The sequence below is a fragment of the Mesocricetus auratus genome, unplaced genomic scaffold (assembly GCF_017639785.1).
Source record: "Mesocricetus auratus isolate SY011 unplaced genomic scaffold, BCM_Maur_2.0 Super-Scaffold_15014, whole genome shotgun sequence".
Classification (NCBI taxonomy): domain Eukaryota; kingdom Metazoa; phylum Chordata; class Mammalia; order Rodentia; family Cricetidae; genus Mesocricetus; species Mesocricetus auratus.
In genome coordinates, this window is record NW_024429186.1 from 45,435,324 (window position 1) to 45,462,457 (window position 27,134).

At 41.9% G+C, this 27,134-nt stretch overlaps 1 protein-coding gene across 3 annotated transcripts in view; it reads right to left on the bottom strand.

Moving 5' to 3' along the window:
* The window catches only part of Kiaa0586 (KIAA0586 ortholog), a 96,274-nt gene that overhangs the window by 62,691 nt on the left and 6,449 nt on the right, over positions 1-27,134 (bottom strand). For all 3 annotated transcript variants that reach the window (XR_005876287.1, XM_040742963.1, XM_040742962.1), the window contains exons 5-13: positions 19,634-19,808; positions 18,411-18,632; positions 15,753-15,903; positions 12,882-13,049; positions 11,431-11,554; positions 5,163-5,295; positions 3,835-4,052; positions 2,738-2,810; positions 520-747 (exon numbers count right to left, since the gene is read on the bottom strand). Coding sequence is in view for 2 of the 3 variants with exons in the window: in XM_040742963.1 (XP_040598897.1) it covers positions 520-747; positions 2,738-2,810; positions 3,835-4,052; positions 5,163-5,295; positions 11,431-11,554; positions 12,882-13,049; positions 15,753-15,903; positions 18,411-18,632; positions 19,634-19,808 (1,492 nt within the window). In the remaining variant the exon portion in view is untranslated. The remainder of the gene's footprint in view (positions 1-519; positions 748-2,737; positions 2,811-3,834; positions 4,053-5,162; positions 5,296-11,430; positions 11,555-12,881; positions 13,050-15,752; positions 15,904-18,410; positions 18,633-19,633; positions 19,809-27,134) is intronic.

Below are 27,134 nucleotides of genomic sequence, written 5' to 3' on the forward strand. Positions count from 1 at the left end.
GGGCAACACATAAGACCTGTCTCTTAAGAAACAACAACAACAACAAAAAAGAAAGAAAGAAAGAAAGAAAGAAAGAAAGAAAGAAAGAAAGAAAGAAAGAAAGAAAGAAAGAAAGAAAGAAAAACCATTGTGACTGGAGAGATGGCTAAGAATACTGACTGCTCTTTCAGAGGATCTGGGTTCAATTTCCAGCACCCACATGCAGTGCTCAGCTGTCTGTAACTCCAGTCCCAGAGGATCTGACACTCTCACAACAGGCAAACATGCAGGCAAAACACCAATTAATGCTCATGAAAAATACATTAATCTAAAAGGCCTTAGAAGGAGACAAGTACATATTTTATGTGGGTTTCCAAGTTATAGGTCCAAAGTCTTATGTAGTCAACAGTACAAATCTGGTCTGGGTTTGTACATTCTTCACAGTTTACAATTTTTCATATCCATGTCATTATTTCTCTCTTTAAGGAAATGACCAGGTACAGCACAGCATCTAAACACAAGGTCAGGTTAGGAGCTCACTTCTTTTCTCTCTCTCTGTGAACCTGAGGCAGGCATGCTCCTTCCAGGTGCACTTCTAAACTGTTCCTGTCTTTGCTTTTGGCAATGTCTTCTTGGAATTACAGATTTGTTCACTCTTTTGTCTTGTGTGTTGGCTTTAAAGTCTCTACTCATAATCAGAGCCTGCTTGTTCCGTTGATTCTTTGAATCAAATCTCTTTTGTTCATAATCTTTTCTGGTAAGTTCGTCCTAAAGCAAAGAGAATTAAAATTACATATGCCAAAGCAAATAGTAATACATTCACACAAGAAAATGTTGGAATTTGTTATGTAAACATTGTTTAGTACTTCTAAATGCTTTCAAAATAAAGAATAGTAACTTACATATAAAAAAATGAACAGAAACCTAAAAAGACAGTAAGCACAGCAGTTCATGCCTGCAACTCCTGCCTCAGGAGACAGGAAGAGCTCCAGCTGAAAGCCAGCCTGGGCTACATAGAGAGATCCTGTCTCATAAAACAAAAGTAAACAAAACAATCCTAAAACTGAAAAGACTAGTGAGTTACGGAGCATGGGGAGGAGGTAGCAGTAGACAGAAGGATGTTTTTATACCTTCAGATGCTTGAATCACATGACGTTAATAAGTTGTTAGAACAACAAACTTAGGCACATAATTGTAATAAAACTAAGATGATGATATCTAAATTTAAATTATTTGAAGATTTAAATAAACATATCTACACAGAATTAACAGCGATGGGGATATATTTTCCTTGTTGGAATACAGTCAGAGGTCACTTCACCTTTTTATCTGGCAAATTATACAATGAAACAAATATATATTATATATTTATATATTAATATATAAATATATAATATATAGAAACAAATATATATTTGTTTCTAAGTAACAGATTTGTTTGTTCGCTGCTGTGGTGCTGTTCTGCTTGCTACCACCATGAGTAAACATGCAGGCACACTACAGGAAAACAATTGCCTTACATTCCAAGATAAAAGTAATGGTTACCGTGTCTAGTTCTACACTTCAAATATACAAAACTTAAGAGACTTTTTGATTTCTGAAGACATGCCATGCCTTTCATGGGTATGAGAAAGATTCCCCTTGGAACTGCTTTAGTAACTTGGGTGTGTTTACTTTAGTGAATCAATGCTAGTCAATCTGCTGTCTTGAAACACCTTTGCGAGTAGAATTTCATTTTCTGTTTTTGCCACGTTTTCTTTCAAATTTCTCCAAATAAAATTTATAAGAATAAAGAGTTCACTAAATAAAAGTACACTAATAAGTAAATGTAAAGAATGCTAATGAAATTAAGAATTGTAAACTAGGTCAGGTGTGGTGAGAATACTTTTAATCCCAGCACTCAGGAGGCAGAAATAGGTGGATTTTATGACTATGAGGCCAACTTAGTCTACATAGTGGGTTGGGTACCAGGATGGCCAGAGTTATATAGTAAGATCAATTTTCAACAACAACAAAAGACAAATAACAACCAATCAAAAACCACTACAAAAACAAAACAAAACAAAACAAAACAAAACAAAAAAATCAGCCAGACCTGGTGGTAAATGCCTGTTATCCCCACAAGCTCAAGACCTTCCTAGGCTATGAGTTCAAGACCTTCCTAGGCTATGAGTTCAAGACCTTCCTAGGCTATGAGTTCAAGACCTTCCTAGGCTATGAGTTCAAGACCTTCCTAGGCTATGAGTTCAAGACCTTCCTAGGCTATGAGTTCAAGACCTTCCTAGGCTATGAGTTCAAGACCTTCCTAGGCTATGAGTTCAAGACCTTCCTAGGCTATGAGTTCAAGCCTGGGAAACTTAGTCACTAACTCAGAAAGTCCAAAGTGGAATCCAGAGAGACGGCTGAGTGGCTAACAGCCCCTGCTGGGCTTCTAAAGGACCTGAGTTCAATTTCCAGCAACCAAGCTGGGTGGCTCATAATCACCTGTTACCCCAGTTCCAGGGCACCCAATGCCCTCTCTGGCCTCTGTGGGCCCTGCACACATCTGACATATAACCATATAGACACGAACATACACACATAAAAAAGAATAAATCTTTTAAAAAGTGAAAGTGAGTAAGGGATTTAGTCCAATGATACAGCACATGTCAAGCATGGGACCGGCCCTAGATTCAGGCCTCAGTACTGCAAAAGGAAAAAGCATCGTAAGTGGACTTAATACATTTACACTCTTGATTTCATTTTTCCCATGACATACCTGGATTTCAGCTGAAATAATCTTAATCCAGTCATCTACTTGCTTTCTGATCCTAATTTTCTCTGACATCTCTCTGCAAAGGGAAAAAGAAATGTTCTTACAACAACCTTGATATCCGAGGACAAGAGCAGGATCGGGTGAATGCACTCCAGTTTCAGAGCTACAGTGAACCCAATACCCTTCCTGAGAAAACAGAAAGTGATAGAATTAGCCTTCATCAAGTATTAGGAGGAAAATGTTTGTGAAGAACTGAAGGAGAGAAATATCAGGAGGAGAAAAAATGAAATGGGAAATTACAATCAGTAAAACCATGTCTATCCATAGGGGCCTTTTCCAAACAAAACACAGTAGCACAGTGAGTGCTTAGAAAAGAAATTCAGAAAGTAGACCTGTGAGGATGGAGAGGCAGTTCAGCAGGTGAGAGCACTTGGGTTCAGTTCTCAGCACATACAACGATCCCTAGTCCAGCAGCAAGGGATCATCCTAAAGTCCAGCAGCAGGGGACCATCCCTAAGTCCAGATCCAGGGGATCATCCTTAAGTCCAGCTCCAGAGGACATCCCTAAGTCCAGATCCAGGGGATCATTCCTAAGTCCAGCTCCAGGGGACCATCCCTAAGTCGAAATCCAGGGGACCATCACTAAGTCCAGCTCTAGAGGACATCCCTAAGCCCAGATCCAGGAGACATCCCTAAATCCACATCCAGAGGACATCCCCAAGTCCAGATCCAGAGGACATCTCTAAGTCCACATCCAGAGGACATCTCTAAGTCCAGATCCAGGGGATCATTCCTAAGTCCAGATCCAGAGGACATCCCTAAGTCCAGATCCAGAGGACATCCCTAAGTCCAGCTCCAGGGGACCATCCCTAAGTCCAGCTCCAGGGGACCATCCCTAAGTCCAGATCCAGAGGACATCCCTAAGTCCAGCTCCAGGGGATCTCTCTTCTGAACTCTATGGGCACTGGGCACACACATGGCATTTACACATATGTGCAGGCAAAACACTCCTACACATCAATGAATGTTTAAAGAAGAAACTTAGTAAGTGGATATGGCAGCTCCAGAAGTACCTCCGTGAAGCCCACTGCCTGCCTCACCTATTGGTAGATAAAGCATTGATGAAGGAATACACCGCAGCTCCATCCTTTGCACGAATAATAGATTCCAGGTTTTCTTCTAGCACTTTCTTATTGTTTTGTACTCCTCTCAAAATCTTCTCAGCATCTTTCAAGACAGATCCTGTATTGGCTGTCTGAAGCTTAATAGGATTCTGTGGAAGATCTGAAAACTTCAAGATAATTGGAGACTGTTTTACCTAAAACAAAAAAGAAGGCAGAAAAGTTACTGTTAAAGTTTCACTGATTTTACTCCAACGAGAAAGGCTGGAAAAATGGCACAGCAGTTCTGAGTGTACACTGCTCTTCCAGGGGACTGGAGTTTATTTCCCAGCACTCACATCAGGTGGTTCCATACCACATGTAATTCCAATTCTTTTGGCTTCCTTGGGAACTCATACATTTGGCATATAAGACCTCACCCCACCCCACCCTCCACAGCCACCGCCCACACACACATGTAACTATTTAATGCAAAGAAGAGCTAGTCAGTACACTTTTGCAACCATACACTAGAATCAATATGGTCTACCTAGGGTTCAGACTGTCCAAATGAAAAGATACTGAATACTTGCACTCTGCTTTGTTTTCCACTTAAAGAAACTATTACAAATATTACATGCAATAGAGACAGGAACTCCAGAGCAGTGCTAGGTCATCTGACCATCCATGAAAGCTCTACTGGTGAAGACAGCAAAACAAAAACAAAGAGCAAGCTGCTGTAGACCTGCGCTCGGGGCAAAGAAAGGCTGATCACTACATCTGAAGTCAATTTGGTTTAAAGCTACTCAAGAGCTATATACTAAAATGGCCTCAAAAGAACAAGAGAGGCTGGAAGGTGGGAAACAGTCAGTGGCACAGGTCTGGCCAGAGTGCTAAGAAGAACCTTCTAGTAGAGATTTCTGAAAACTCTTTTGCAAAGGGAACAGATCTGACTGTCATGTTTTTAGTGCTTTATTTTCATCCTTCCTCCTGACTTCTCTTTAAATGACTTTTATTTCTTCTGTTTGCACTTCTAGAAATGTATTACTATTACATTTCACTAGGTGTATAGTCATACACACTGCAGTACACATTATCTGTTTGTTTTGAGACAGAGTATGAGGTAGCACAGGCTAGCCTCAAATCTACTATACAGGCCAGGATGACACTGAACCACTGATTGTCCTGCACCCACCTCCAGAGAGCTGGGATTGCAAGTGTGTGCCAACATGCCTAGTTTCATAGGGTGCTGGGGACTCAACCCAAAGCTTCATGCATGCCAGGTAAGCGCTCTGCCTAACTGAGCTACAGCCCTACTTCAGACTTACCTGGATCATGTCCTGTGTTTGTTTCTTCTTCTGGCCAAGATCATGAGCAACATCATTATACTTTTGCATAGCTACTTTGGCTGTTCCTAGATCTTCAGGGGAAGGAAATCCCTGTGAATGCAGAGTTTCAATGCTACAGAAGATAAGAAAAAAACCTCCTAAGTCGTCATAAACTCAGTGAGCATTTTATACTTATGGCGTTCTGCCTGCATGCATGCCTGAGCACGGAGGTGTCTGGTGTCTCAGGAGGTCAGGACTTGGAGCTACAGCAGCTACAGCTGCCATGTGGGTACTCGGAACTGAACTCAGGACCCCTGGAAGAGCAGCCAGTGCTGTGAACCACTGAGTCAGCTCTCTAGTACAGCAAACATTTGATGACATGTATCTTGGACACATTCTGAGATGTGCATTGCTACATAGCATTGTACTAAAATAATGCCATAGATTTAATCAGTTATATTATAAACATAATGAACAAAAGAAAATTGATCAGAAATACTTATGTGCATCAAGGAAAACAGCAGAAAACGGCCCTGCTTACAAGAAGGTAAGATTCAGGTGCACTTATAGAACAGTGGAGAAGGAATGCTTGCAGTCCCCTTTTTCCCTTCACAACTCTAGAAACGAAAGGCCAGCAACAATCCGAGGAGAATTTAGCGAAATAGCTGATTCTGAGTCAGAGGAACAAGCTGTACACATTTGGTTTTTGAGACAAGGTCTAACTATCTAGCTCTAGCTATACTGGAACTCACTATGCAGACCAGAGATCTGCAGCCTAATTCGTGCACCTCCGTGTCCAACTTACGCACTTGTTTTACACTCACCCATTCTCAAGAGTCATTTCCCAACTTTGTAGCCTTGAAAGCCACTAACTTCACCCATGGAAAGACGAAGAATAGGGTTGGAGTGTGTGTCCAGCCAGTTTATCAAGCTTATCAGTATATGGCCTAATCACACTGAGCTGAAGGACAAACCCTTTCCCCAGAGACAACTGTGGGATATCCCAACTACCCAAGGTACTCAGCGATAGCAACTGAAGCAAACAAGATTGTGGCCGATAAACATTTTAAATCTAAGCAATGAGACAGCCATCGAGAAGCACTGATAAGTCCCACCGTATCTCTGGGTCTCTGAATGATCATATGCTCACAGAGGGCTGTGCTTGCCCAGAGAGATAAGAGCCTCTCACATTGGCTGGCAGGCTCTGCACAAGTAGGAAGTGAACACACAGAGGAAAATTTCAGTTCAAAGCAGGAAAATCTGTTTTACATCACTAATAGACTAAACTAACAAAGTAAACACCAGTGTGTTCACAAGACAGAGAATTCAGATTCCAAACTTGGTCCAGCAAAGTCACTAAACCACTAGCATCCACACGAATAACCTACAAATAATAACTCCTGGAAAACTCTGAGTCACTGTACTATTTCTTTTTGTTGTTGTTGGTTTGTTTGAAGCAGGGTTTCTCTGTGTAACCCTGGCTGTCCTAGAACTCACTCTGTAGGCCAAGCTGGCCTCAAACTCAGAGATCCTCTTGCCTCTGCCTCCTCAGTGCTGGGACTAACGGTGGGCACCAATACCGCCTGGCCACTGTACTATTTCAAATACTCAGTTTTCATTAAAAAAATAAATTATGTTTATTATATGTATATATCTCAATACATACATACACAGATAGATAGACAGACAGACAGATCTCACAAGAAGCAATAGGAAATTATAGCCCAGACAACGGGGAAAATATAGTTTGTTGCCCTTCCTTTCTTTTTTGGCAGACTGAGCCTAGGGTACAATGAATGCCAGGCAAAGTGCTCTATAACTAAGCTATTTACTGCTTACTTTATATTTTTTATTTTGAGTCATGGTTTCACTAATTTACGCAGGCTGGCCTAGGCAAACCTTGCATTTGTAACTCAGATTACTGAGCAGCTAGGATAATAGGCCTGTACTATTTAATGCCCAGAATATTAAGAGTGAACTCTAAAGCCAGGCAGTGGTGACACATGTCTTTAATTCTAATGCTCAGGAGGCAGAGGCAGGGGGATCTGTGTGAGTTTGAGGCCAGCCTGGTCTACAGCCAATAACTTCAGACAAATGGGTACTTGAGAATTCATGACAGTCCCATGACTCCAAAATGTTATAAACTGGAAAGATCTACAAATATCTGTCATTATTCCAAGTCTTTCTCCCTCCTCCTCCTCCTCCTTTCCTTCCTCCTCCTTTTTTCGTCCCACTGAGACACAAAGAACACACGTTCTGCAGGATCATAAAGGATTTCATGATTTAGCATGGAAATTCTGTTGATGCAGATGGCATTAGATTCATCAGAGGCCATTTACAGATGCAGACAAATTGAGACACAGTTCCAGTCCTGCTTTCCATAGCAAACAGATCCCAATACAAATGACTGTCAGTTCTTTATCACCTTTTGTAAATGTGAATGGATGGATGGGAAGCACACAGTAAAAAAAAAAAAAAAAAAAAAAAAGATTCAGAAAGCTCTTACAAGACTTAACAATAAACTCAAACTACCTATGACTGAACTGATGGGAGATGTATTCCAGACTGAGAATGAACCTGGTACCCCCTTGTTTGGGTGATGTTCTTTGTCAGGTAAGCTGGACTGCCCCTTTGTTTGCTACCCTACCCAATATAGCTACACTATATCAAGAGACCCTAGACGTGGCTGGGTGTGGTGGTGCATGTCTTCAATACCAGCACTTGTGAGGCAGAGGTAAAGGATCACCTCAGCCCAAGGCCAGCCTGGTCTATACAGCAAGTTTCAGGACAGTCAAGATTACACACACAGAGACCCTGTCTTAGAAAACACACACACACACACACACACACACACACACACACACACACACACACACACTGAAGGGAGGGAGGAAGGGAGGGAGGAAGAGAAAGAGGGAAGCAATAGAGACCCCAGAAGTATTAGGTATTAGGTTCAAAAAGAAGATGGCATTCTGAAGCATAAATACAGGTGTGTTTTTTTTTAATGCTAAAAACTAGACAGAAAATTGAACAGAGCCTCAGAGACATGGGACACTATCAAGCATGTCCTACAGCAGAGTCCTAGAAGGACAGGAGAGGTCATCAATACTGTCTAACACTATAAAGAAATAAGAGCCCTAAACTCTCCAAGAAGCGCAACAAACTGCTAGCAAGACAAACTTAAAGATAAGTCATTCCTAACTAGAGATCATTTTGTTAAGTTAAATTAAGCCAGACTCAGACAATTACCCCATTTTCTCTCATATAAAAAAAATTAAAATGTGTGCCAGCCTACAATCCCATGACCAGAGAGTCTGGGAAACAGAACCTTCATTCAGTGGCTGATGGAAGAAGAGGCAGACTCCCACAGCTAAACACTAAGCTGAACTCAAGAAATCTAGTGACAGAGAGGGAGGACTGATGACCAAAGGGGTTAAGACTGGGCTGGTTTAGCTCCCAGAAACAGCTGACCTGACAAGGGTTAGCTCTTGAATCCCAGACTGATGCCTGGGAATCCAGCATGAGATTGATCAAGACCCCCTGAACGTGGGTGTCAGTGAGGAGGCCTAGGCAATCTATTGAGCCTTGGGTAGTAGATCAGTATTTATCCCAAGTATACAAATGGACTTTGGGTGCCTATCCAACAATGAGAGATGCACTCTCACCCTGAACTCTTGGGGGAGGGTCTAGGCCCTGCCCTGGATGAAATGACAGACTATGGACACCCCCATGGAGGGCCTCACCCTCCTTGGGGAAATGAGAGGGTATTGGGGGGGTTGGTGGGAAGGTGCCGGAGGAGGGGAGGGCGCGGGAGAGGGACCTGGAATTGACATGTGAAGCAACCTTGTTTCTAATTTAAATTTTAAAAAAATTTAAATGTGAGAGAGTGAGAGAATGAGAGAGAGAGAGAGAGAGAGAGAGAGAGAGAGAGAGAGAGAGAGGAGAGAGAGGTGAGTTGAAATAGAAAGAGAGCCATTAGAGGAAGTAAAAGAACTTCAATGTATGCAAAGGAAGAAGACAGTGATGGGAAGGAAAACAGAGTGGGGACTATTTAGAGGAAGGTAGTTAGCAAGCCTAAGGGAAACAGGGAAGGGGAAAGAAAGGTCTTGAGGAGGGGGACAGCTAAGAACAAACTATACTGACATTTACGTGTGAAAACCCCATAATGACACCTATTGCTTTATATGCTAACTTAAAAAGAAAAAATAAATCATAAAAACCACATTCTAGTCAAATTTAATTTGTCAAAAGTCTACAAGAAGCGAATCTGACAAGCTACAGAAGAGTGACTGTAATGTGCAGGGAGTCTACAAGAAGCGAATCTGACAAGCTACAGAAGAGTGACTGTAATGTGCAGGGAGTCCTCAACAAGACTGGCCTGCATTCTCACCAGTACAGCACAACCTAAAAGGCAACGAGTGCCAGAGACGGGCATGCAAAGAAGCGTAGACCCGGAAGTTACCTGAATCTTAGAATTTACTGCTCTGTCCTAGCAGTAATAGTATTAGTAATAATAAAGAAGTTAAAGATGATCCCAGATAAACAAAAATAAAGCAAAGCCATTACTAGCAGAGAGAACCTACGGGAAAAAAAAGAATCTCTCACGTGGACAAAAGACACCAGACTCTAATTTGGATCTATTCAAAGAAATGAAGGATAGCACAAAGGGTAAACTATAAAGGCAAGTATTAAAAATGTCTGCAGTAGAAAGATGTGGTAACACATGCCCCTAACTATAGCAGTCAGAAAGCAGAGATAGGCACATTTGTTCAAGTTTAAGGCCAGTCTGGTCTACAGAGTTCCAGGCCAGCCAGCTGCATAGTAAGACACTGTCTCAAAAAAAAAAACAACAACAACAAAAAAAAAAAACAAATCCTCATTTCTGTAGCATTCTTCTGTTTTAAAGTTGGCTGTATGGGGACTAGAGAACTAGCTCAGCAGTTAAGAAAGAGCACCTGCTGCTTTTGAAGAAGACCTACGTTTGATCCCAAGAACCCACATCACATGGCCCAAATCTGCCTTTAAGTTTCAGGGAATCTGTTGCCCTCTTCTGGCAAAAAACAAAACAAAACAAAACTGCGTGGAGTACAGTTACCAAGCTGCACAGTTGGTCTCATAAAAATAAACTTTTCTGATCAGTCAGTAGAAGGAAAAGGAAGAAACTTTCACTATGCAGAAATTAGGTGGCTATAAGCTGACTGAGGTCATTTTAAATTGGTATGTTGATTACAATCCCTAGGATAATCATTAAGAAAGTAACATCGCATGTAGCAAAGGAAATGACAAAGAATGAAATGGTCTAATACGAAAGGAGGCACTCCCGGAGGAGCAGGGCAGTAAGACAGACGTGGGGCACACAGCAACGCGGCCCACATAACAGACATTCCACACGTTAAAACTGTGTCATAGTCCCAAATAAAACCACTCAGATTGAAGCTTTTTAAGGTTTTCCCTTACTACAGTTTTTATCACATTAAAGTCAATATAATTACTATGACTTTGATTTACTTGCTCTCCTTTTAAGATCAAGGCAGGAGAGTAACTCCAGGGCCTCATGCACACTGAACGAGTCCTCTATTGTCACTAAATTCGACCTCAAGCCTAAAAGCAAGCTGTATGCAAAATTTCAAATATACCCAAGTAGAGAAAATAGTACAATGACCTCTTTATGAACTATTATTCTCAAAGTTACCTTCATGTATTCTATACCATACCCACTCTCTCCTCCATGCCATCCCAGTAAAGTAAATATCATGCCACCAGAATCTGCCCTTGTTAGAAACTAACAACCTATATTTCTAAATCAAATACTTTAAAAAGCAGTGATGTAATTACATTCCTAAAGAAAACGTAGAGGGCCAGTGGTGGCACATGGCTTTAATCCCAGCACTTGTGAGGCAGAGGCAGGGAGAACTCTTGAGTTCAAGGCCTGCCTGGACTACAAAGTGAGTTCCAGGACAGCTACAACACAGAAACAAAAAAATAAAAAACTATTTTCGGGCAGTGGTGGCACATGTCTTTAATCCCAGCATTCGGGAGGCAGAGGCAGGTGGATCTCTGTGAGTTTGAGGCCAGCCTGTTTTACAGAGTTACAGAGAAACCCTGTCTCAAAAAACCAAAAAATAAAAATAAAAAACTTTGTAAAACAAGCTTGATTCTAATTTAAATTTCAAAAAATCAGAAAAAAAAGAACTATAAAAGAAAAGAAAATGTAGAATTCTGAACAAAGCTGTTTGTAGTTCAAGTAGTTCCAATCTCTAGGTTTTACCTGTCTCTTTTCTCAGAATTCCATCCCATTTTTGACCTAGTTAGTGAGGTCATAGCTGATGATTCACTTTTTCTTGTCAAAGAATCATTAGTATTCAGTATTTGTTCCAACAGCCTTATGTTTCCTAAAACAGAAAAAAATACATCGTCATTTTCCAAATTAGTTCATCTCTCCTTTATATTCCACCTCAAGGGCATTAGCACTCTAGCCCAAACCAACTTCTTATGACGACTGACTTCCCAATTCACTCTGTACCCTCTGTGGTTTCTTCTGCACACATTCCCTATCTCAGAGCTGGAAGCTTAGTTCTCAAAGTTACATATTAACGGTGTCTGAATTGTGGAGTCTTCCAGACGTGATGTGACGGGTTCTGCTCTCATGAGTGGGGTTTTATCAGAGGAGGAACTCTGTCATAGAGAAAGCTTCCAGACATGATGTGACGGGTTCTGCTCTCATGAGCAGAGTTTTATCAGACGAGGAACTCTGTCATAGAGAAAGCTTCCTCTGGCTAGCCTGCTTTCTTGCCATGTAATGCCTCCCACCATACCATGACCCAGCAGAGGGTCAGCACAAAAGATCCACCCACGGTCATACTTCCAAACTTCTGGAATAGTGAGCTAAATAAGTCTCTCCTTTATAAATTACCTAACCTGCGGGGTTCAGTTACAGCACCTGAAAACAAGCCAAGGTGGCCGGGCAGTGGTGGTGCACTCCATTAATCCCAGCACTTGGGAGGCAGAGACAGGTGGATCTCTGTGAGTTCTGGGTCAGCCTGGTCTGCTGAGCAAGTTCCAGGACAGCCTCCAAAGCTACAGAGAAACCCTGTCTCAAATAACCAAAAAAAACGTAAGAAAAGAAGCCAAGAAAATAATATAGACATAAGTATACTCATCAAGTAAGACAAAATATTTGCATCTTACTAAAACCTAGAGTTGTAAATATTAGATTAATATAAATAAAAAGACTACACTTATTTCTATCAGAGAGTTAGGTTCTTGTTTTGATTCTTTTTTTTTTTGCCAAGGTTTCTATGTGTAGCCTTGGCTGTCCTGGAACTGACTCTGTAGACCAGGCTGGCCTTGAATTCAGATATTCTCCCTGCCTCTGCCTGCCAAATGCTGGGATTAAAGGTGTGCCCCACCCGTGCCTGGCTAAATTATTGAACCTTTAAAAGACAAAAGCTAGCTGACAGAGTGAGTCACTGGGGACAGGCTTTGAGTTTAGCCTGGACTCACTGCCGTCTGCTTTGACTATCGATTCAACATGGCCACCATCTGAGCCCCACCCACCCACCCCCATGCTTTCCCATGACGGGATGTATCCTTTCTCCAACCACGGGCTAAATAAAATAAGCACTGCCTTCCTTAAGCGGCTCCCTGTCAGGTAATGGTCACAGCATTAAGAAAAATAACTAATACAAAGGCGGTCACTCATCCTAAGTGGTTTCCAACCTTTAGGACTTGACGTTTCCATATTTTCTTTTTCTTCTATGGGGTTTTCCCTCTTTGCTATTTTTCCATCCTTTGAAACAGGCACAGGAGCAAACCTTCGAGGTGCTGGTGTCTCTAAAGGAGATTTCTGCCCATCGAAACCTGTATCTTCACCTTCTCTTAAAGGCACTTTAACAGGAAGGAAGGAAACAATGAACGGAGGCTCATGGTGTCTCTAGGGACAACAGCACTTCCTAGCATTCACGAGGCCCTAGGTTCAATACCTAAGCACCAGGAATACACATATACCAAAGTAATGATCACAATAATAAAGATAAATTTAACTTCAGAAAACTTATTCATCTGATGGCAGAGTTTGAGGCCAGCCTGTTCTATGTAGAGAGTTCAGAATAGCCAGAGATACACAGTAAGACACTGTTTCAAAAATTAATTTTTCTTAAGATTTATTTATTATGTACACAGTGTTCTGCCTACATATGTGTCAGCTCCCCAGAAGAGGGCACCAGATCTCATTACAGATGGTTGTGAGCCACCATGTGGTTGCTGGGAATTCAACTCAGGACCTCTGGAAGAACAAGCAGTGCTCTTAACCTCTAAGCCATCTCTCCAGCCCCCAATAAATAATTTTAATTAATTAAAAAAATAACTTTTTTGAGCACAAGTGGTAAGGTACTTACTTGCCTTACAAGCATGGGGACCTGAGTTCAATCTCTAGAACCCACGGGAGGCAGGGATAACAGATACCCGTGACATGTGCTCGGGAGACAGGGATAACAGATCCCCGAGACATGTGCTTGGGAGACAGGGATAACAGATCCCCGTGACGTGTGCTCAGGAGGTAGGGATAACAGATCCCCAAGACATGTGCTCAGGAGGCAGGGATAACAGATCCCCGTGACATGTGCTCAGGAGACAGAGATAACAGATCCCCGAGACATGTGCTCAGGAGGCAGGGATAACAGATCCCCGTGACATGTGACATGTGCTCAGGAGACAGGGATAACAGATCCCCGTGACATGTGCACAGGAGGCAGGGATAACAGATCCCCGAGACATGTGCACAGGAGACAGAGATAACAGATCCCCGTGACATGTGACATGTGCTCAGGAGGCAGGGATAACAGATCCCCGTGATGTGTGCTCGGGAGGCAGGGATAACAGATCCCCGTGACATGTGCACAGGAGGCAGGGATAACAGATCCCCGTGACATGTGCACAGGAGGCAGGGATAACAGATCCCCATGACATGTGACATGTGCTCGGGAGACAGGGATAACAGATCCTGGAGCTCTCAAAACAAGCAGTTCTTTTTGTCAAGTTGCAGGTCAGTGAGAAGCCCTGTCTCAAAAAAGGTGGAACTGGGCGTGGTGGTGCATGCCTTTGATGCCTGCACTCAGGAGGCAGTGGACCTCTCTGAGCCCAAGGCCAGCCTTGTTTACAAAGCGAACTGCCAGGAATTCTACACTGAGACAGTATCTCAAAGAAAGAAAGAAACTTCATCCTCACTAGAAATCAAAATAAATGAAAACTAAACATGTTTTATAGATAAAGCTAGTAAATCAAGAATCAGTGTGATAATATTTGAGTACCATCAAAGCTGTGATGGAAATGGCATCGCTAGACATTACTTGTGTATGAGTTTAGTCTGTCAGTGCATTTCATGTGTGGTCTGGTGCCTGGTGCCTGTGAAGGCCAGAAAAGGGCAATGGATCTCCTAGGACTGAAGTTGAGTGGATGTGAGTCACCATGTGGATGCTGGGAGTTGAACTTGGGTGCTCTGAGAGAGAGAGAGAGAGAGAGAGAGAGAGAGACAGAGACAGAGACAGAGACAGACAGAGACAGAGACAGAGACAGAGAGAGAGAGAGAATATGTGTTTATGTATATTGATGTTTTGGCTGCATGTATGTCTGTGCATCACAAGCACGCAGTACCAGTAGGGGTCAGACTAGGGCACTGAATCCCCTGGAACTGGGGCAGTATTAAGCAGCCATGCCATTGCTCTGAAATGGACCTGGGTCTCCTCTAAGCGCAGCCAAGGCTCTTAATCATTGAGCCATCAGCCATCGCTGTGGCCCCACTAGACACTTTCAATGGCAAGGAAACCTGGCAATATCTTTTGACCTAATAATTCCATTGACAGGAATTTACCCTATGGAAATAAGATTACGAAGGAAAATGCTAATCCAGCGTGCTGGCTGGCACACTCCTGTAGTGCCAGCACTTGTGAGGTGCAGGCAGAAAGAGCACCATCAGCTCTAGCCAGCACCATCTTCCTCAAGAACAAAATCACTCCTCCAACTACCTACCTGCCCAACACCACAGTGGGAAAGGGTCTATGGTATTTAACTGTACTCGTCTGTTTCTGCTGACAAAACCAAGGGAATCAGTGAATACACAGCTTCTCAGAGGACAAGAGAATTGTTACAAGCATTCCACATAATAGATAAGTGATTTTTGTTTGTTTTTGAAACAGGGCTTCTATGTGCAACAGCTCTAGCTCTTCTGGAACTCACTCTGTAGACCAGGCTGTCCTCAAACTCAGAGATCCGCCTGCCTCTGCCTCCCGAGTACTGAGATTAAAGGTGTGTGCCACCACCCAGCAATAAGTAAATTATTCTAAATTTCTAACAATTTTTCAAGTTATCAATATAGAACCATAAGTTAGGAATTATTATGATTCATAATTTAAGCAACCTTTGACATAACCTAAAATTTATTTGAGCCAAAAAAAGATTAAAACCAAGACTTCCATAAATAAATTTTGTTCCTGAAACAAAGTGTCCAATCACTTTATAAGTAAATTTTCACCTTTTACAAATGAAGAACATTCACAGCTGCCACATCTTATTCACAAGAAACAAGTATTTTACCTTGTTTAGAAACAAATGTGTTGTGTGAAGAAACACTGCTCCCAAGATTAGGATGTCCTGGCTTTCCAGAGTGCTTTTCCATGTCTCCAGAAGGGGGAGTGCCGACAAGTTGAAGACTATTAGCTTTGAGTGCAGCACCAATAAAATGTGTCTAGAAGAAGTATAATTATTTTATTAACTTCAAATTATTTTACACACAATCTGAAGATATCGAGATAAGATACATTGAGATTTATTAGCAGAATTGAAAAGGGCTTATTATACTTTAATATACAATGAAAATGTGGTACACTTATGTACAGGCATAACACTCATACACATAAAAAATAAAAATAAAAATAAACTTTTAAGATATACATGAAATGTATATTTTAACAAATAAATCTGATTTCAGAAGAAAGTTTTAAGGCATGTTAAAAAATACTAAATTTGGGCGTTGGTGGCGCACGCATTTAATCCCATAACTCACCAGGCAGAGGCAGATGGATCTGTGAGTTCAAGACCAACCTGGTCTAATGAGTGAGTACCAGGACAGCCTCCAAAGCACCCTGTCTCGAAAAACCAAGAAAAAAAAAAAAAAAAAGAAAACAGAAACAACTGTTTTTAAGCAAAGAGGTCAAGGTCCAGAGAAGTAAAGCTATTCACAAAAGAAGGACCAGCACTCTAAGTCATGCCAATTTCTCAGTAGATAATGTATTACACACTCAACCCACACATAGAGGACTTCCTAAAACCTTATTGCATGCCTATGATCATGTCAGTAAAATATTCTTAATCTCATAAAAACCATAAGATAAGCCCTACTAAGAAGTCTTGAGAAGGGGGTTGGAGAGATGGTTCAATGGTTAAGAGCGTGGACTGCTCTTCTAGACGTCCAAGGTTTAATTCCCAGCAACCATATACAGCTCACAACATTCAGTAACTCTAGGTCCAGAGCTTCTAGCAAAACACCAATGAACAGCAACAAAAACAAACAAAAAGAACACACACACACACACACACACACACACACACAAACCCACCAATGCACATAAAATAAAAATAAATTTTAAAAAAAGTAGTCTTGAGAAATGGGAATATAGAAACAAAAATCTTGAAAATGAAAGTATGTATTTACTTTTGATAATATATTAATAAACTTATTTTATACATTCCTTTGAGTATTACATTTTAATATAATATTTTAAACTTCAAAATTGTGCAATTAAAAAGAAATGTAGGGGCCGGGCGGTGGTGACTCACACGTTTAATCCCAGCACTCAGGAGGCAGAGGCAGGTGGATCTCTGTGAGTTCGAGGCCAGTCTGGTCTAGAGAGTGGGTGCCAGGATAGCAGGATAGCCTCCAAAACTACACAGAGAAACCCTGTCTCAAAAAACAAAAAGAAGGAGGAGGAGGAGGAGGAGGAGGAGGAGGAGGAGGAGGAGGAGGAGGAAGAAGAGGAGGAGGAGGAGAAGAAGAAGAAGAAAGAAATGTAGGGGCCGAAGAGATTGTTCAGTGGTTAGCACTTTCCTACAGTCATGAGGACAAAAGTTCAGATTCCCAGAACCCAAATAAATGCTGAATTCCCACCTAGAAGGTGGGAATAAGAGGTCTCCAGAGCAAGCTGGCCAACCAGCCATATCAATGAGTTTGATTTGAGAGACCAGATGGAAGATTGGATGAGAATGATTCCCAGTATCAACCTTAGCACATGCACACATACAAACACATGTGCCCACAAATATGTATACACACATGCAACACCCAAATGAACATATAAAAGGGCACGTAAATTTACAGTGGTTATATATTCATATATTAAAAATGTTTTGGAGCTGGGTAGTGTTCCAAAACTTAGAAATTCCAAAATAACTAACTAATAGTTATTTGTGAAGATAGTTTCCTTTTTATAATACCTCAATAGATAATACTCGAAGGCATTAAGATATTTATTCTTTTAATAAATTAAATTCAGGAACAAATGTACACAGTAGGTAGTTCTGTCCCAAGGAGCATCAGTACCATGAGAAAGCTTTCAACAATCCCCAAGTAACACCACAGATCTGCTCTCCCAAGATCCCCAAGACGTCATAGTTATCTGTGTTTTCATAAATCCCTCCAAGTGACTCCAATGCATATTCACAAGCTAGAAACTGCTGATGTAAACAAATCACTGCTTTAAAAATAAGGTTACTGCAGGGAGATGGCTCTGTGGGAAAAGGGTTGCCTTGCACCACGAGGACCTGAGTGTAAAGCCCTAGCCCCATGTGAAAAGCTGGGCACAGTGGTCAGGTCTGCAGACTCAGTACCAGGAGGGAAGGGGACAGAGACAGGTACATCCCTGGAGCTTGCGGACACCACGGGTGAGCCAGGGATTTGAGATGCTATCTCAAAAAAGAAGGCAGAGGGTGACTAAGGAGGACAAAACACTGACCTCTGGCCTCCACACAAACACACACATACACACAATACTGCAAAAGGAAGAAAGGCCAACTATATGGAGAGGCCTCATAGCACCAATGACATATAACCCAGAACATGCCAAGTATCCACATGGAGTAAAGACTGATGAGCAAGCAAATCAAGACTTAAGAAATCAGACTATCACGACCTAGTCAGCTATTACAACTATAGCTAATATTAACTTAGAGATGTAAGTACAAAAGGATCGTAGATACCTGAATATCTATTTGCTGTTGCTGTAATTTTTCAAGCTGCCTGATGTGCTGCTCCATAAACACATTCATTTGCCTCTCATGATCATGACAATGCAATTTCTCTTGCTTATTCTGAATGCTTGTTTGGTGCTCTGCCACACGCTGTAACTGTTTATCAGTCTCCTGTAGCTTACTAAGTAACTCTGCAACAGAGCTCACCTTTGCTTCCAAATCACTCTGTACCTAAAACAAAAACATCAAAATAGCATTTCATATTTTAGAAAGACACAAAAGATGTGTTCAAGTCCTAGAAAGGTTATTTACAGCAACTGGTACTTAGAAGGTATTAAACTTGAACCTTTGCTCACAAAATTTGTGACCCTCAGTTTTTCTGTCTGTGTGCCTGTCCTTTCTTCATTCTTTTTTTTTAACCATCCCTCGTCAGGGTTCCAGACCCAAGCTGTGCAATGCACATGCTGTAATCACGGAAGAGCTCAAGTTCAAGCCAGACACCAAGATCCTGTCTCAAAAAAGGACGACATAGGTATGAGCTCAGGTACTGTGCTTGCCTGACAAGTATGAAGCTCTGGGTTCAATCATTAGCATTAATCAGGCATGATGATGCACATGGGCTATGCCAGAACCTGAAGGGTGGAGGAGGGTCACAAATTAAAATTCACCCATGGCCACAACGGCAAAGATCAGCCTGCAATCCAAGAAAGTCTCAACAAAGCAACCAACTCCAGAAAAGCTTCTCTAACATAAGGCAGGGGCAGGCTGACAGCTTTGAACCTAAGTCTTGACTCTGTTGTCCATTAGCTCTACAGTCCTATGCCTGTCCTGACCTATTTCATTTCCCCATTACCAAGTGACAGCTGGTCATATATGATATGATAAAATCACATATAATTTTCTGGTTCATTCGGGACAGCAGGTCTAGCAGTACAGCTCAGTGACAACACTTGCCTGTCACTGCACAAGGGCCCTGGGCTTGATTCTCAGAGATTCAGCATCCAGAACGTGGATTTGCAATACGCCAGTGAAAAAAGCCTGGCTTCTTCAGCCAACACAGTCACAAGGAGGTGATTTTCACTGCCTGAGAAATAATTCACAACCACAAATAGGACAGGCTTTCAAAGTGGGAACAACTAGAATGTCCCCAAGTCTACAGTCAGACACAACCATCTGAGTCAGTTCTGAACAACCTTTATCCCAGTGTCCAGGGTATCCCGGAGGGAAAGTACCTTTATCAATGGAGCTGCTGTCGCGATGGCAGCGGCAGTTGCTGCAGCCACAGTTGTAGCGGAATCAATTCTATTGGGTGAAGTTTCAGTCTCCTGAGCAACAGTGTTCTTCTCCGTACTTGTGTCTTCTAAAAGATGGACTTTCACCGCCTTAAAAACAGGCATGCTTTGAGCTCTTTAATACAAAGAAATAAAAGTTTTTTTTAGTAATCTACATTGAGTCATTTCAAGAAATGCCTACATGTCATAACCTGGTAATCTCCTAAAGGGCTTTCTCAACTTTTCTTATTTTTATTTTATTTGTAGTAACTGCCATTCCAGGAGATGGTTGCTCGCTTCTGACCTTTGAGGGTGCCAAGTATGCACACAGTATATAGACGAACAATACAGGCAAAACACCCACACATACAAATTCTTTCTAAAAATGATTATTAAAGTCATTTCATTAATGTTATTAGTTTAAGTCACTTACAGATTAAAGAAATAAAAAGTTATCCCTCAAAGGCAATAATACTATTTTTAAAAAGAAGACTTGCACATGACAACCTCATAGCCACAGTTATAAAGACAAATAATCAAGAAGCATAAATACAAAACACAGAGTACTAAGAATTCAAATACTAATTTTACTCCTAAAGGCAGGAGAAGTGCATTTGTTTCTAATATCTGATAACTGTATTCAACTTTAGAAGAATTATAAAATTAAGGGTTGGGGTTGATGCCTGATTTCTAACCCCAGTACATGCACATTAAAAAACAAACAGGTGCTGGTGGGATGGCTCACAGGTTAAGAGAACTGGTTCCTCTTCCAGAAGTTATGAGTTCAATTCCCAGCAACCACACGGTGGCTCACAGCCATCTGTAATGATCTGGTGCCCTCTTCTTTACATGCAAGAACACTCATAGATAAAATATAAATAAATTAAAAAAAGAAAACAGAACCCCCCAGAAAACCGGCAGCGCCTACCACCCACTCCATACTGACTTCCCACATCCTGCTCCAGGGTCTAGCCTGGTGAACACCACACACCCCCATCCCATCAGATCTAGCCCAAGTCCCACAGTCAGTGTTCCAGACTAATCCCACCACCTCCTCCTGAGCTGTAGCCAACATTAAGTTCCCACTAGGCTCCACCCTGCCTGCATCTACCCACAGGGCCATTTGTGTCAACTCCATATCCCAGCGCGTGCCGTGTCCTTCTCCACGGGCAGGCCTGGCGAGTATCCATGTCTTTTCCGCACTCTATCAGATTTAGCCTGGGTCCAACAAATAGTGCATCAGCCTCTCCTGGCCTTCCCTGCCTTCACAGGAGGGCTCTAGGACTGGACCAGTATTCTCCCTACCTATCCACCGTACTGCATGACTTCACCATGTCATCTCCAACCTTTCCACTCAGACCTCCACATTCCCATCTTGGAACAGGAAACATCTTCTTTACCAGCCCAGTCCCCTCTGCCCACTGACTGCAAGTCACTTCCAACCTGTAGACACAACCCATGTCCTCATCTCCCTTCTCCCCCACCCTGCTCCATCCATAGAAAACTTAAAACTAATGCCCAGATCTCATTGAAACAATACCAACAATATAAGATCAAGCCAGTGTCCTCTTTCCAAAACCCACCAGTCCTGTAGAAACGCTGCCAATGAGGACCCCTAGATGACAGCAGGACACAAAATTTGAGAAACTTCTGTAAGGCAAAGGACACAGTCAGCAAGACAAAAAGGCAGCCCACAGATTAGGAAAAGATATTCACTAACCCCACATCTGACAGAGGACTAACCTCCAAAATTTACAAAGAACTCAGGAAGCAAGTCTCCAAAACACCAAAGGATCCAATTAAAAAGTGGGGGGACTGAACTAAATAGAGAATTCTCAATTGAGGAGTCTAAAATGGCTGAGAGACACTTGAGAAAGTGCTCAACATCACTAGCCATTAGGGAAATGCAAATCAAAACAACTCTGAGATACCATCTTACGCCTATCAGAATGGTGAAAATAAAAAACACCAATGACAATTTGTGCTGGAGAGGACATGGAGAAAGGGGAACACTCCTACACTGCTGGTGGGAGTGCCAACTCCTACAGCCACTATGGATATCAGTATGGAGATTCCTCAGGAAAATGGGTCTGAGTCTACCACAAGACCCAGCAATTCCAGTCTTAGGCATATACCCAAAAGATGCCCATTCACACAAGGATGTCTGTTCCACTATGTTCATAGCAGCATTATATGTAATAGCTAGATCCTGAAAGCAACCTAGATGCCCCACAACTGAAGAATGGATAGAGAAAATGTGGTACATTTACACAATGGAGCACTACTCAGCAGAGAAAAACAATGGAATATTGAAATTTGCAGGCAAAAGGATGGCACTAGAGGAAACCATCCTGAGTGAGGTAACCCAGACGCAAAAAGACAAACATGGTATGTACTCACTCATATGTGGATTTTAGATATGGATCAGGGGAGTGTCAGCCTACAATCCCAGTGCCAGTGAGTCTGGGAAAGGAGGAGGTTCCCAAGAGAGCTGCATGATACCCCAGAGAAGTGGAATGAGGCAAGATCTCCTGAGCACATTGGGAACATCGGGGGAGAGGAGAGGAAACCATGAAAAAGAGAGGGGGATAAGAGGAGGGGAGAAGAAGGCATGGGGGAGCAGGAAGGTTGAGTCGAGGTAAGAATAGAGGAGAACAGGATGAAATTGAGTCATTACAGGCTTGAGGAGAGCTGACACTAATGAGATCTCCAGAGATCTACAAGGATAGTATCAACTGGCAAACTAAACAATAGTGGAGAGACTACACTATTAGCCCCTCCTTGATGATAGGGTTGGTGATGTCCTATATGCCATCCTAGAACCTTCATCCAGGGACTGATGGAAGCAGAGACAGATAACCACTGAACTGAACTCCTGGAACCTAGTGACAGAGATGGAGGAGTGATGAGCAAAGGGGTCAAGGCATGATGGTGAAACCCACAAAGACAGTGGTGAACACTGATCTACTACCCAAGGCCTCAGTGATTTCTGTGGCCTCCTCCCTGGCACTACATTCATGGAGTCTGGATCAGTCCCCTGTTGGCCTCTCAGCCATCAGTCTGGGATTCAAGAGCTCCCCCTTATCCGGTCAACTGTCTTTGTGGAAGAACAACCATTCCTCTTAACTGCTGAGACATCTCTTCAGCCCACATGATAATCTTGATACAGAAAAATCTTTTTTTTTTTTTTTTTTTTTTTTTTTGGTTTTTCGAGACAGGGTTTCTCTGTATTGTTTTGGAGGCACTCCTAGAACTCGCTTTGTAGACCAGGACAGAAAAATCTTTTGGCAAACTCCAACATGCCTTCATGATAAAAAGTCTTAGAGAATGTAGGACTAGAGGGAACATACTTCAGCATAATAAAAGCCAAATACAAGGAAGAAACCCACATCCAACATCATCCTAAATGGAGAAAAGTTTCCACTGAAGTCAGGAATGAGACAGGGATATCCACCATCTCCACTCCTGTGGGAACAAGAGACCTTGGCCACAGGCCTACTTCACCATCAGCCTGGGAGCAGGCAGCTGTAACTGACCGCAGAAAAAACATGTTTACTAAAAACAATCCAGTGCCCGTAAGAAATATTTACCGGAGCAATAAGTTCTTGATAAGGGCTCACCCACAGGAACACCCTGACCTTGTTCTTTTCAAGGACTAACCGCCTCTTCCTGATCCCTGGTGTCAGAGTGTGAGTGTATAACCAGCCGGGGTAAGGATAAAAACAAGCCTTCTTTCACCACCGACTGGTCTCTGTGTCATCAATCCTGACACCCTCTGTAGATTCTCGGCCAGGCTGCGCAGCAGGCACAGCACACTCCTTTTTAACATTGTGCTCCAAATACTAGCTAGAACATGTTCAGGGTGGTTTTTGTGTCAACTTAACACAAGCTACAGTCATCAGAAGATCATGGCTACACTCCCATTCATAAATAGCCTCTAAGAAAATAAAATATCTAGGAATAAATCTAACTAAAGAGTAAAGGACCTCTACAACTAAGACTTTAAACCTCTGAAGAGAGAAAAACAATAGAACACAGGCTCATGTGTTGGTAGAATAAACACTGTAAAAATGACCATTCTACCAAAAGCTATAACAGATTCAACACAATCACAATCAAAATCCCCATCTCATTCTGCCCAAAAAGAAAAAAGAAAAAAACTACCCTAAAATCCACATGGAACCACAACAGACCTAGGATAGGCAAAACAATCCTGAGCTTGGGGGATTCTAGAGGGACCACAATCCCAGATCTTAAGTTATATTAAAAAAGCCCAGATCTTAAGCTATATTACAGAAGCATAATAATGAAAACAGCATTGTACTGGCACACTAAGACATAGAGATCAACAGAAAAAAACTGAAGACCCAAACATGAGCACACATAACTTCAGCCACTTTATATTTGACCAAGATGCCAATAAATAAATAAATAAATAAAAATAAATAAATAAATAAGTTGGAGAAAAGACACCAACTTTAACAAATGGTGCTGGTAAAACTGAATATTCACATGCAAAAGCATGAAATCAGATCCATGTGTATCACCTTGCACAAAAGGTGAACTCCAAATGGATCAAAGACCTAAACATGAAACCTGAAACTACCAGAAGAAAATGTGGGCAGTAGTATACATGATAGAGATGGAGGGAAAGACTTCCTGAACAGAACTTTATTTGCTCAAGAACTAAAGCCAACAACCGACAAGTGGGACCTCATGAAACTCAAAAGCTTCTGCACAGCTAAAGAATCAACCGACAGGATGAAGAGGAAGCCTACAGAATGGGAAAGACTCTTTGCAGCTACACAACTGACAGAAGATTAATATCCAGAATATAAAAGAACTAAAAAAAAGTCAGAAAAACAAATGACCCACTCAAAAAAAAAATGAGCCTAGATCTGAATAGAGAGTTCTCAAAAAGAAAAAAGAAAAGAAAGGAAGAAAAACAAGATGCAAATCAAACCGACTTTGAGATTTCATCTTACCCCACAGAGAGGCAAAGATCAATGGAACAACCAGCAACAAATGCTGGAAGGGATGTGGGGCCCTCATTCTCTGTTGGTAGCATCATTATGAAAATGTAGTAACTACAAAAACCAGGAAAGCAAAACAGGACCATTGCTACAATAGATGGCTTGGGGAACAGTGAGGAACAAGTAATCTGGTCAGGTAAACAGAGAGGTCCACTCATTAAGGAAGAGAAGGTAGGAGTGCAGTAAAGGGGGATTGCAGAACACGAATAATCTGGTGTGGGAAATGGGGAAGTAAGGGGCTCCTTAGGGAGTGAGAGGAATGTAAATACAGAAGAAGGTGGAGGAGACCATAAAGGAGAATAGTAGGACACAACTTATCTGATAGGGAAAACAACAAAGGTGGGGCTCCTTAGGGATGGGGGAGGGAGGTAAAGACAGGAAAGGAGGGAGAGGTGAAATAACAATGTGGGTGGCTGAAAAAGGCACAAGAAATTATACTTTTAACTGGTTACCTTTAAAAACTGTAATGCAAGTACTTCAGTGTATAAATATATGAACTTTATTTGGATTGACAACACTCCCTCTAAAAAGCAAAGACCACCTAAAAAAAACCAATACCAAATAAGAGAATCCATCTTTTCACTTGTTGGTCAGGGCTGTCTAAGAGACTTCCAAAACATCCAGCCTATTGCTGTTACCCTTAGTTACCAACTGAAAAGTACTAGGTGAATCCCTATTGCTGAAGACACTACTTACACCAGAAACAGGGCCCAGAGGCCGGAGATGAAACTGACCTGAATGTCTCCTCCCTGACCACTAGCTTTCAAGGTGCATGCTAGCTTCCAAAGAAGAAAGGCAACCAGCCGTGCCACTCAGCTGGGACACCCATGGACCACAGCAACAGCCAGCATGGCAAGCTAACCTTACAGGTACAGAAGTAGCACGTATAGCTTGCTGGTAACCAACAGCTGTCTCAGAGGACCTAACACTTGCTCAACAAGAGGGAGACCATGCTTGGTACTGGAAACACACCTAATGAAATCATGGTTTTTGGAGGAGCATAATCCCCAATGATAATCCATAAACATTTGTCCTTGTACACACAGAAAAGTGTAGTCTTCATCTTCATCAAGGAAACTTCTCTTTGCAGTGGACAGAAACAACTACAGAAAACCACAACCAATCGAAGTGCAGAGCTGTGGATCCAGTCCTCATGGATAAAACTACAGAAAACCTTCTTCCCCAAGGCTCAGGGAACATTGTGAAGAGGAAGCAGGATGACTGTTAAGAGCCAGAGGATCAGGAACTTTGCTGTGACACTGTGTCTCCTAGTAACATCAGAACCATACCCACAAAGTCTCAACAACCATCCAAACATGAGCTAAACAAAGAGGACTGCAACGAGCATGCCAAACTGCATCTGGAAAAGCCCAAGAGGCCTCAACCCTATACAAAGAACCACAGGCAACTGGGTAAAGCTGGACGAGGGAGAGGTGGCTTCCCAGGGAAGAGCACAACTGGCTGTCCAGTGCAAAAGGGTCAGTAACATACACACTCAACAGGTTTTATCTGGGAATGTATATGTATATGCAATTACAGCTATGCATGCAATAACAACTGATGACAAAAGAGACCATGAATTTGAAGGAGAGTAAGGAGGGGTATGTGGGAGAATTTTAAGGGGAAGAGAGAAATGCTAAAATTAAAATACGACCTCAAAAATAAACAAATAGCCAGCGGTGGTGGCACACATCTTTAATCCCAGCACTAGAGAGGCAGAGGCAGGAGGATCTCTGTGAGTCCAAGGCCAGCCTGGTCTAGAGAGCGAGTTCCAGGACAGCCAGGGCTGTTGCACAGAGAACTCCTATCTCGAAAAACCATAAATAAATAAATAGCCAGAAAACCAAAAAGTATACCATTATTGATACATACTACTTTTCACAGATTGACTAAAATATGATTGACAAATTTAAATTATGTATGTACAGTATATGATTGTTTTGATACATGTATGCATTGTAAAATAGCACAATCAAGCTAATCAATATATCCACTGCCTTACATACTACCTATTCTACAGTGAGAATGTTTTAGATCTACTCCCTCAGTAATGACTATTCGCCATAGTTGTCATGGTGCATAAAAAATTCTAGCACTTATGTCATCCTGACTGAAACTGTATCCTTCAGTAATTATCTCCCCACTTCCCCCCACTCAACCTCTGGCAACCACCGATCTACACTGCTTCTGTGATGTATAGAATCCATCTAGTTTACAAATTCTCTTTCTTTGCTGGCTTGTTTACTATAGCACAAAGTACCAACAAGGATTATTAAAAGTGCTGAGTTTTCTGAATTCTAGCTTCTTCAATAAATATCACCTAGTTTATGCAATGGCCATCCCACACACCATTAGGCAGCATGCATCACTTCAATCCCCCTTACCACAAAAAAGAACACAGCAAACAAACAGATACATAATCCCAGAAA